At 37.6% G+C, this 12,234-nt stretch overlaps 1 protein-coding gene across 3 annotated transcripts in view; it reads left to right on the plus strand.

The window, feature by feature from the left end:
• The window catches only part of pde4a (phosphodiesterase 4A, cAMP-specific), a 63,327-nt gene that overhangs the window by 39,330 nt on the left and 11,763 nt on the right, over window positions 1-12,234 (plus strand). For 2 of the 3 annotated variants that reach the window (XM_028454987.1, XM_028454989.1), the window contains exons 2-6: window positions 2,369-2,554; window positions 4,485-4,521; window positions 4,631-4,701; window positions 5,251-5,300; window positions 7,677-7,789. In XM_028454987.1, the coding sequence (XP_028310788.1) occupies window positions 2,369-2,554; window positions 4,485-4,521; window positions 4,631-4,701; window positions 5,251-5,300; window positions 7,677-7,789 (457 nt within the window). Of the gene's footprint in view, window positions 1-2,368; window positions 2,555-4,484; window positions 4,522-4,630; window positions 4,702-5,250; window positions 5,301-7,676; window positions 7,790-9,495; window positions 11,043-12,234 lie in introns of those variants that run through there. The other variant, XM_028454990.1, reaches the window with a different exon arrangement.

The raw sequence follows: 12,234 nt of genomic DNA on the forward strand, positions 1-12,234 counted from the left end.
TTTTTTACACCAGCCATTAACAACCTTTAACTAATTGTATAAATATGTAACATGTTTGTACATATTAATATTTACGTAAAATATGAAAATCCACTTTCCTTTAAAAAAAAACGAAAAAAAAAAACAACTTAACCACCGAATCTTCAGCACCTTTAACAAAATCCATCTGCATTACATGAACACACATTTTTTCACAATGTTTCAATGAAAATAAACATTTAGAAATGCTTGATTTAATACAAAATTTAACAAGTGCAGCAGTTTACTGACATCATTTTTAACTGGCCACACAGTTATCATCAAAATGTACTTTAATAGCAAACTGATTGAATAAAAGAAAATCATAGAAAATTATGAAAACCTAATTATTTCCTATTCCTTATACTTTTTTCACGAGCATTGACCCATAATTTTTGTAATTATGATCTCAAAAATAATGTAAAGCAGAACCATAAACATATGTTTGTGTTACATACTGCCCCTACAGGAAGATAGAGGTAGTACTACCTGCTTTTATGATTTTTTAATTGGGGTTTTCATGCCAGATCAGCAAGACAAACAAACATTCAAAATACATTAATTACATCGCTTTGCATTACTAATAGACGACAAACAGTTGGAAAGCAGCTCTTATCTCTGTTTATTCGGAAGAGGCTCAGCTGTAGCTGCTCTTTTCTGTATATTAGCACCATTTTAAACAGGAAATGCACAAAAGCTGTTTTTATGAACCCTGAAGTGATGGAAATTAATTAGATTTATGGGAGGGGGATAAATAATGATTTCGTTATTGTTTATTTTGGAACAGCTGTGCCACCCTTGCCTCCCAGTCTGTCTTTCTCGCTCAAGAAAACAACCAAGTTGAGTTTTGCCATATTATATTTGATGTAATGGTCACACAACGTGCAGTGTTATAAGCCCTTCCTTGTGAGAGTTCATTAGATAAACACAGCAAGTGTCCAGTTGACTCATCCACGACTGTTATTAAGTGTTTACAGATCAAAAATCTAAATGACTCTTATACAGAGGTTGTTTTCGGCCTAGAGGGGATCTTCATTTGGTGTTGCTCATTTGGTTCACTTAGGGATGACTCTTCCTAAAGTCTGACTAAAGGTGAAGTGTAATACTCAGAGCGCGCCTAAGGCGGTCTGCCCATCCAGTATCAGTGCACACTCACAGCTGTGCTCGTACTTCAACCTCTGTCACTCCTTCTTCAACTGAGCAGCTCTAATTAAACACCAGATAAGAAATATGCTGCTTCACTCTTTATGTTGTTTTTAGGAGATTATCTCTCCTTTAGTTTGTCCCCTTAAGCACATCATCATCAAACTTTTTTTTTGGCCCAACTTTTGAATCCAAGTGACCCCCTTTGTCCAACCACAACATTTTGCTAAGAATTCTGTAAAAACACAACTGTAGATCATAATGATGGAATGAATGAGTGATAACACACAATTTAAAGAATCTCATTTTGTAAATAAGAGGAATAAAACCTTCTGATTGATTTATTTGTAGTTTTTATCATTTACGGTCATCTTCCTCCTGATGTGGGACCAAGACTTACCCTTGAGTTTATGTTCTAATCAAGATCATTTCTAGAGAGGACAACCCCCGGTGCTATTGGTACATTTAGCCAAATACACGTACGTAGCGTCTTAGGATTATGGACAGGGTTTGGTTTAGGTTATATAACCCTATATGGCAACAATTTTTAGGGTTAGGTTTACGATTAGGTTTAGTCTTAGTCACGTGACCTAAACTGGCCAATCAGGGGCAAAGCGTACAGATAGAATGTCAGTATATTGATACGACAACCGTACGGATAGCCGCTGCCTAATTTCTATCATCATTTGTGTGTTTTTTGTGTCATTTGTGTGTTTTTGATTTCATTTTGTGTATTTTGTTGTTGTTGTTTGTCTGTTCTTTTTCTTATTCAGTATATTTTTTCTCATATTTTGTGTGTTGTTGGTATTATTAAAATGATTCTCTCTCAGTGTTTCATTGCTTATGTCCTTTTGTATGTTTATCTGTTATTTTTGTGTATTTTGTAGTGGTCTTGTGTGGTTTTTTCTCTCATTTAGTGTGTTTTTTGTGTCATTTTGTGTATTTTGTTGTTTTTTGTCTGTGCTTTTTATTATTCAGTGTATTTTTTTTCTTATTTTGAGTGTTTTTATTGTCGTTTTGTGGGTTGCTGGTAACAATATGATTGTAATTTTTAACTGAAAATAAGCATTATAAAACCCCATATGTTTCAACTAGCTTTCATTTGTTTATTTTCCTCTGTGCCAGCGCGTACCCCATTTGAGAAACACGTGCTCTACATGAATGCAAGCTACTGTATGTTACCAGGTTGTTCTCTTCCTGTTTTCAGCTGTGATTCAGAGAATGGTCCTTCACCAGGCCGCAGTCCCATGGATTCGCAGGCGAGTCCTGGGTTGGTGCTCCACCCTTCATTCCCCCAGAGTCAGCGCAGGGAGTCCTTCCTTTACCGCTCGGACTCAGACTACGACACATCCCCCAAAACCATGTCACGCAACTCCTCCGTCAACAGTGAGGGGTAAGCAGAATTCACTTACACCTGATGTACCGATACAACTTTTTCATTTCCGATATGATACCAATATTGCAGCCTTGCGTATCGGCCGATGCCGATATTGATCCGATATCAGCATGAATCATACGTACTTGTTTTTCTTCTTTTTTTTTTCTTTAATGAAAAAAACAATAATTACTTATTTTGTAGTGTGGAATGTTAGAAAAGGCTTGATCAAGTGATGTTACTCAGATGACAATAGTCAGCAACAGTAGATATGAGAAAAACTGACCCATTTATTATTAACCAGTTGGTTACATACATTTTAACCTTCGACACAATATTTACAGTATTCTACAATTGAATAAAATAAATAAAAAATGAATTGGGGGAAAAAAATGTAAAAAAAAAATCAGAGAATCCGGAAATTTGAATCCGATATTCGTTTTCAGGTTAATATCGGACCGATATCCGATATCGATATCGGATTGGGACACCTCTAATGGTTATATTACAGTAATTATGTAAGAACAACGCAAAGAAAGAAAAATAACAAAAATAGAGAGAAGAAGAGTAAAAATCCACTGAAATAAAGAAAAACAGGTTAGATTAACACAACTGATTTTAATTGATGTGCATTTAATAATTAAATTGTTCATTAATCAATGTAAAATAATAAATAAAAAAAACTTTCAGGGGCCCCCATTGCAACAAAATTTCAACAAACTTTATAGAAAAAGTTTAAAAAAAACTATGACTGTTCATTTTCAAAACTCATAAAAATAACAGAAAATGTGGCAATCACATATTTCAGAACAGTAATTAAAGTTCTTTGTTTGCAATTTTTTTTTCTCTTGCCACTCTTTGTCATGGCGCCCCACAGTTTGGGTACCACTGCATTAGTCCAAATAAAAATTTACCCAAAATATAAGTAGTAAAACTGCTTTTTTTTAACCTGACACTATCTTTTTCTTTCATTTCCTTCAGAAAATTACATTTTGTCGTGACCTTAAAATGAAACTCAATTTTTCCTGATTAGAAAATGTTCAATTTTAAATTGGCAGAAAATGTAAAGATAAAAATTAGATCAGATTTCTTTCTAGAGATTTTTCCAGGGTGAATTGCTGTAGATCTAATGGATGCAGGTTCACTCAAATGGGAAAAGCAGGTTGTAAACTGCATTAAAGCAACAACTGCTGAAATTCAATTACTGTCGTGTGTGTCTTTGTGGGCTCAGAAAAAGCATGAGACAGGCGGGCAAGGGAAGCGCTAAGGTGCTGTATGATGAAGTCGGGTCAAAGAAGTGTGTGAAGATGATGAGGACATGTATGTGAACAGTTAGATGGTTATGAGGTGTGTGCACAGGGTGACAGATTGGTTTTGGTCTGCACAAGCCTCTCTATGTGTGCAAGTGTAATATTACAAGACGATAAAGGAAGCTGGTGGGGAGAAAATAAAGTGCTACAAAAGCATAAGAGTGCATTGAAGAGCACAAGAATTAAAGTGTGCTGATGCATAAATAATGCATTTGTCATTATGAGAGTGAGGCAGGTATGGAGATATAAAGTGGGGTGAGTTCTATTACCTGGATATGAGAACATCAGAGGAACATCTAAGGTCAGGAGGTAAAAAAAAAACAAAAAAAAAACAGATTGAGGTGGGTTAGATATGTGGAAAAGAAAAGATAAGATGCTGCAAATATAAATTCCAGGCAAACATAATAAGGAATAGAGGACAAACACATGAAAGGTTTATGGATGTAATGAAGAAAGACTTGCAGACAGCTGGTTTTCCCATTGATGATGCAAAAGTGTTTAGAAGCAGATCACGTGCTGTGGAGATCCCAGAGGGAACACTTAAACACTCGTTTGTCACATAAACACAGCATTTGCTGTAAAGTCGGGTTATGGCTGCTAAAATCACCTACAACAATCTTCTTTCTTTTTATTTGCAGGCACGCCGAGGACATGATTGTCACCCCTTTCGCTCAGGTAAGCAGTGTTTCCTGGAGACATTATTGACCATACATGACTAGATAAGTGGTCAACGTGTGCAGTGACCCTGTCCTATGCTTTAACCCCACCCCCCTCCCTCTAATAGGTGTTGGCCAGCCTTCGAACTGTAAGAAGCAACTTCACCATCCTCGCCAATGTCACATCACCCACTAACAAGTCAGTATCATGCTGTGAAACATCCTTTTTTACATGACTGCGACATCAACTATCACAACAAACCACTTTATGATTAACAGTCAATCCCAATAGAGAGATTACAATCTGTATATGGGCCATATTTCCAGTTATCAGGAATGCGTAAAGCCGTCTGGCTCATGTGCACATCCCTGACTAAATATTAAGATGTTGTAAATGATCAATAACACTTAAACCATGCTGTGTGGTAATGCAGTAGACTCATGGATCCTGGACTGGCAGGCTCCAATAGGCTGTCGATATGATATAAAAAGCAGAGCGCCACAGATTTATCAGCATCAATATTTACATTGTGTTGTGTTCAGAAAATGTCCCACTCACCCCTTTTACAAGACTATAAAAAAACTATTTTGGAGCCATTTTGCATGTATTATTATCAGCATTAACAGTAATACATTGTTTTCTGAAATTGCCTTTATTATATTGTCGTCGTGGCAGTGCGTTGGATTCCCACGAGGGGGCAGCATTGTGTCGTCATCCTTGTGATGTAATGATTTGTTTTGTCCACAGGAGGTCACCAGTGACGAGCCAACCCACTGTTCCCCAAGCTACACTCTCTGGTATGTTCAACAGTGTTTAAATAAAAGGCAATAATTACTCTTCAAGGTACCAGCCTCGTTGGAAACGAGAAGATCATTTTAAATATATATATATTATTTTAGTAAATATATACAGTTTGTGTAAATGTGTAAAAGGCAGGTATAAAAATACAATAAATTGTTTCAAAAACATTTTTTTAAGAAGAATGATAATTCCCATTAATCTACAAAATGCAAGCTGTAAAACAGAGGAATATATTAATAAAAAAAAAAACCATTTGGTGCAATAACTCTATGAGCATCAGTAGGGATTTTGTTTGTGTGTGATCATTAACCAATAAAACCAGTGCTGATGATCAATATTTCCCATTGATTGCAACAGTCAATAAAAAAAGAAAGAAGAGGGAAAAAAAAGCAGTTGTGCACAAAGCTTGAATTGAGATAAATATGGTTTAAATGGGCATTCGATGCATATTTTAATGTTTGGAATGAAGTTTTTACTGGCTTTTAAAATCTGAAAAGACAAAAGTTTGCATTTGTCACGAATGTGATGCTAAATTTCTTTAGAAGCATTAACTGACCTTGTGTAAGGGAAGAGATTGCTTTCATCAGGATGCACGTACCTGAAATTCCACTGGTCGATAATATTTTTAAGTGGACAACCTTTTATCATGTGATTTTTATGTTATTATATTTTCTGGAAAAACTAAATTTTCTTATTGAGAAAGAGCTGTAGAAGAAACAGGTCACACGCTTTGGCGAGACTTAGTATGTGGTGCCAAGTGTAAAGATTTAGTATAAAACACATTTTCATTATTTATCTAATTTTTCTCATATTTAGCACATTTTCCTACATTTAACACAACATTTAACCACATATATAGAGGTAAAAAAAAAAGCATTAAATCTAAAAGATTTCAATCTAAATCTAAATGGTATATGTTATATCTAAATGTTAAATCTATATCTAAATATTTAATCTAAATCTAAATATTTAATCTAAATCTAAATTTTAAATCTAAATCTAAATGTTGTTATACCTAAATGTTAAATCTAAGTCTAAATATTTAATCTAAATCTAAATGTTATATATCATATCTAAATACTAAATCTTACATCTAAATGTTAAATCTAAATCTAAATATTAAATCTAAATCTAAATGTTTAAATCTAAATGTAAATATTATATGTTAAATCTAAATGTTTAAATCTAAATCTGAATATTATATATCATATCTAAATGCTTAATCTTGTATCTAAATGTTAAATGTTAAATCTAAATGTTAAATCTAAATCTAAATGTTATATGTTTTATCAAAATTTTAAATCTAAGTCTAAATATTTATTCTAAATCTAAATGTTATATATCATATCTAAATGCTAAATCTTATTTCTAAATGTTAAATCTAAATCTAAATATTAAATCTAAATCTAAATATTAAATCTAAATCTAAATGTTTAAATCTAAATGTAAATATTATATGTTAAATCTAAATGTTTAAATTTAAATCTGAATGTTATATATCATATCTAAATGCTTAATCTTGTATCTAAATGTTAAATGCTTAAGCTTGTATCTAAATCTTAAATGTTAAATCAAAATGTTATATATTATACATACATTAAACATACAACTAATATGACTGAGCACAATCTTTACTGCAACACGTCTCCTAGAAGTTATAGTTACTGTTTGTTACAAGTGTATATAAAATGATTATTGCTGTTTTGAAGTCAAAGAGAAAAAAACTACCAAAAATCTGATTCCTACTTTGACCCAACAGTTGTAATTTTGATTGTTCTGCTTAGGTAAAAGGTGCTGATGTAAAACCAATGAAAATCAAACTCTTTTGTTTTACATGCCGTTAACCTGTACTATCTTATTATGAATGCCACACTCATCAGTGTTTATTTTGTTCACTAAACATTTCCATCATGGTTTTCGTCGACTACATTTTTTAAAGTGACAATAACTCGACTGCTAATTTTTATTTATTTTTTTTAAGTACATGTTCACGAAAATCTATCAGAATATATCTATATTTTTGTCGACAAATAAAAACGAAACTATCATTGGACGAAATCCAATCAGACCTCATGTGATCATGTGGTCTTGTGTGTTTTTAATACCATCAATATCAGGCTGATCAATGGTAAATAAATCTTTTAAAAAATGCATAAACTCTTTAGATTTTAATCGACTATATTTGAAACAGATTTAGTGGACTAAAACTACACTATAACAATAATACATTTAGTCTAAAACTAAGTACTTCATTGATATTTGTTGTCAAAATTAACATGGACACTGGTACTTTGTTAACAAACATTTTTAAATTTGTTATTCAAACTTTGAAGCTACTGTAACTTCCTGTCTGTGTTTGTGTCCGTGCTCAGAGGAGACGTACCAGCAGATGGCTCGGGAGACTCTGGAGGAGCTGGACTGGTGTCTGGACCAGTTGGAGACAATTCAGACTCACCGCTCAGTCAGCGAGATGGCCTCCAACAAGGTGCTCATCACACACACACAAACGCACACGCACGCACGCACACACACACCAATAGTGACACTACTGCTATAAAGAAACACTAGGCATTTATTCACTTCAGTGTACCCTTTCACCCCTGGTCACTTACTGGCTTTGTAAAGGTCACTGAAACTCACCCATCTTCTGTTCTGATCAGGTGGACATAATATCTATCTCACATGACGCACGTACAAGGATCAGCCGCACTACTACGCACTACACTATACTGTGACACATCTGTATCCGTACCAACATTCAAATGGCACATTTTCTGGAATGAAAACGTAGCTTTTGATAGATACAAAGCAGTGCAGACTGGGAACGTCTCACAAAAGCATTCCTCCAAAACTCTGGTAAAGGTGTTCACAAACTTTTAAAGCAAACTGTGAGCATTGGTGCCACATATCAATGATTTCATTTTATTTTTTTCCTGCTACCAGCTGCTAACAAAAAGAGGTGATATTTTCTTCACATGTTAGTGGAAATACTATTATAATTCAGTGACTACCAGTTTAAAAACCGCGTCAAGCCAATTCTACCATTTTCTTCTGAACACATTAAGTAGGTCATAAATGTTGTTGTAAATTGTATTTTAATGGTGGAGCTAGGCTTCACAAACTGTGTTTCAAATTTCTGTGTTCAGGATTTAATGGGCGGGTCAGAAATCATAGCCGCGTTACGTAACGGAGCCATCATTAGCATAAACCCGACCCTGCTGCTGGAGCGTAGAAATATATTCAGCGCATCGGTGGTTTTCCCGCTCGTTCTCGAGTGCCGGATAGCATCTCTTAGTTTCAGTTTGCAGCTAGCTAACAGTCAACTAGTCAGCTAACCAGTCAACCAGTCAGCTAACCAGTCATGTCTCCTCCAGAGTAGTGATAATAATAGTAAACACACAGCTTTTATCCGTGATTGACTCCATGTGTGCTGCAGCCATGAAAGGAAATAATAACAACAATTTTAGTCCGTAGACGTAATTTTATATACATAGCAATTTTTTTCATCTTTCAAATTTGGCTCAGTGTTCAATGACACATGTTTCTGTGGTGTGACAAACTCATAACAACAAATTTATTTCTGCTTTACACGGACTTTAAAGAATAGCAAATACATGTAGCGATGACCAGATCATTTTCCAATCTGCTCAGGTTCACGATACGAGATCTAAGTCTATTTGCATCTATGAGCAAGAAGGCTGGGGATCATACGGTTGGCGTGCTTCAGTATCTGGCCGTGTAGCCACGCTGCACTGTGTTTTGGATGCATCTTGCGCATCATTTTAAGGATTTATTACTGTCACAGTCCCAAAGACACGGAGAGAATAATGATTTGTGGAGGGACAAAGAAGGGACACGACTGGCCCTGATGCTGATGTCTTCTGTAACCTTGGTTGCTATAGAACAACAGCAGGGTCTGTCCTTTCTTTTTAGTCATTGGTTTGATACTCTGACCAGAAGCCATGTGGTTTATACAGTGACCAATGAGGCGACGCTGCTTCAATAGTGCTCTGCCTTAAAGAGACAGCATCATAGGTTTGTTTGTTTTATTCTAAAAAAAAAAAGAATTCTCATCTTTCACTTCATCATCATGGAAAAACTGTGTCATTTAGATCAGAAGCCATGACTAAACAGGAGGGTGATGAATAGTTAATTGTGTGTGTTCATACACAGTGTGTGATGAGTCTCCTGGGGGCAAACAGTGTCTGTGAATATGCTGCAGCCGTTCACCAGCTTAATCCAAGCTACGAGATCCTTCAAACTGTGCCAGCGTGGAGGTGCACGCATAAATATTCCCTCTCAGTCTCTCACTCTTATTAACACCTTAACTCACACACATATTTTCGACAGACGTACATGCTGTCGTGTCGCACATGCGCACACTCAGAAGAGTCAGGCACAGACACAAGCACGCGCTTACAGCCACACTGCCTGATTAGCTTGCGAGAGCTGTCTACAGCATCCAGGGAAATGGCGCAAGAGGCAGAGCACTGGAGGAGGAAGAGCAGCCCAAAGCAGCTGGATTAGACCTCTGGCATTTTGGACAGCTGAAGCATGGATTGACTTGGGGAGTGAGGAGGCAGCCGGACTGGCTGGGCTCTGACTGTGTGATGCTGGGATCAGTGTGAGACGATACAGAAGGGCTGATACACCGGTAGGACTAGGACGGGCCTTTGGATCTGTATCGTGGGGGAGGGGCAGTCGACGCAAGGAGAGGGAGTCTGTTTTTCCAGACCACGGATCTGGTGTGACCAGCCCGACTGTCTGCTACAGGCCTGCTTTCATCGCTCTCTGTGTCTTCAGCTCTCTCCCCTCATTCTCTCCATTATTGTTTTTCTCTAGCTGTCATCCTCCTCACCTCTCATTCCCGTTCCCTATATTACTCGGATCATCCACAATATCCCTTTACATCCATTATTCAGTTACATTTCTTGTCAGTCTATCCAGCCCTCCCACTTTATTATTTAATCCCTGCTTGTCCAGAAGCCCATCTTCCTCCACACCTTTCTGTGCCCTTCAGACAGTTTCCTGCATCTCTTTTGATTTCCTTTATCTTCACTGTTTGGCTCCTGTCCCATTGACCCTGCACTGGTTATAGATCTGAGTTGGTCTGCTGAGGGATAAAATGTAGTCTCCACAGCAGCTGCATCCAGGGGGGCTCCTGGTCTGCCCATCGGGGCCCTTGTCTTCTGACCAAACTGAGGCTGGAGCCAGATTCAGACTGACTGGGTGGCCTACTTTAAGGTGCTGCATGTAGTAAAGGACGGACTACTCCAGTAGCCCCCACCCTCACCCCCTCTCCCCTGTTCCTTTGCCAACTCTTTGGGGCAGCCGTAACTCTGGAGTGTCCCGACTTGACAGGTTGTGGCCTCTCCTCGCAAACCCTGACGGCGCCCTCATGCCACTGGGGCACACGTGGTGCCTCCACCCCACTTCACTATCACACCACCTGCCTGTGCCATCGGCCGAAGCCACCTGTCACCCTCAGTATGGGTGTGGTGGAGGTCATTGAGCCGGCGCCGTCCTCCTGCCCCTCGCCCGTACCAGGGGGCTACAGGCTGCCCCGCTCCTCCAGCTACAGCCCCCTGCAGGGGAGGGCAGGGGCAGAGCTGGACCTTGGTGCGGCTGCAGGAGGCGTCCTGGAGGGAGGTGGGACAGCGGCGGAGCGCAGGACGCCCTTTGTGGACCTGTTCTGTGAGACCTGCTCCAGGCCCTGGCTCATCGGTTGGTGGGACCAGGTAGGGTTAAAAAAGTAAAAACACAAACAAGGCCCAGTAGAAGGCCTGGCAGTAGCCATATTGGATAGAAGGCTTTGGACTCTTCAAGTGGTTTTGAGTAATTCACGCATGCATTCAAAGTTATGTCTTTGCTGACTCTTTACTTATTGTTTACCATTGTTTCCACAATCTATGGCAACCCTTTAAAATACAGCGAAACTTTGTGGTGTTGTGAGTATTTTTAAGTCTGTTAGAGAGATTATGTGGTGACTGTTTTCCCATATGTATTTTTACATGATTCATTCAGGGGACACGTATTGAAAGATCAGAACTGATCAATTTGGCTTGCTGTTTCCACATTATAGCAGTGTTGTGAGCAAAATCCCTGTATCTGTTTACATTAATTTATAACACACTACACTTTTTCAAAAACAAAGGAAAATTGGTAACACTTTACTTAAAGTTTTATACATAAAGTTGACATTACACTGTCATTATCTGTCATTAGCATGAATAAGGTGTCATGAAGGCTGTCATTAGGTGTTGTTTGCTAAATTATGAAACCTTTCACTAAATTATGACACTTTTGGAGCTATGTTGGCATTTTTTGGGTTAAGTAAAGGGATCTAGTGGGGTTAGGTAGTGTTAGGAGATAGGGTTAGGAGATAGGGTTAGGTAGGGTTAGGTTAGGTTAGGCGTTAGGGCTAGGTAGGGTTATTGTTTGGTAATGTTAGGGTAACAAACAACACTTAATGACAGCCTTCATGACACCTCATTTATGCTAATGATAGGTGTCATGTCATAATAATGACAGCAAAATGTCAGCCTTATGTATAAAACCTCAAGTAAAGTGTTACCGAAAAATCCTTGGATGGTTCGTACTGTATCCTTCATTTGCAGCAATTTACTTCCATCATTCACACCTGTGTCCTATATACTATTTCCTACTTCTGTGAGCCTCAAGGTGGCCTCAATATAGCCTTTAGCAGACAAGGAGAATATCATTGTCCCAAAGCTGAGGACATACTTAGTATAATTCATCAGTTATTCTTGGAGTTCTACACAGGGTTGAAATTATTGATCAAATATGCATCGGAATCTGTAGACTTAGTATTTGGAGGATCTTCCAGCATTAGGGTATGATGTATTCCATAGATCAGTGAGCTGTCATGATCATTCTTATATATCTAGAGAGGATATCGTCCATTTGCTG

This window comes from Gouania willdenowi, chromosome 8 (assembly GCF_900634775.1).
Source record: "Gouania willdenowi chromosome 8, fGouWil2.1, whole genome shotgun sequence".
NCBI lineage: Eukaryota > Metazoa > Chordata > Actinopteri > Blenniiformes > Gobiesocidae > Gouania > Gouania willdenowi.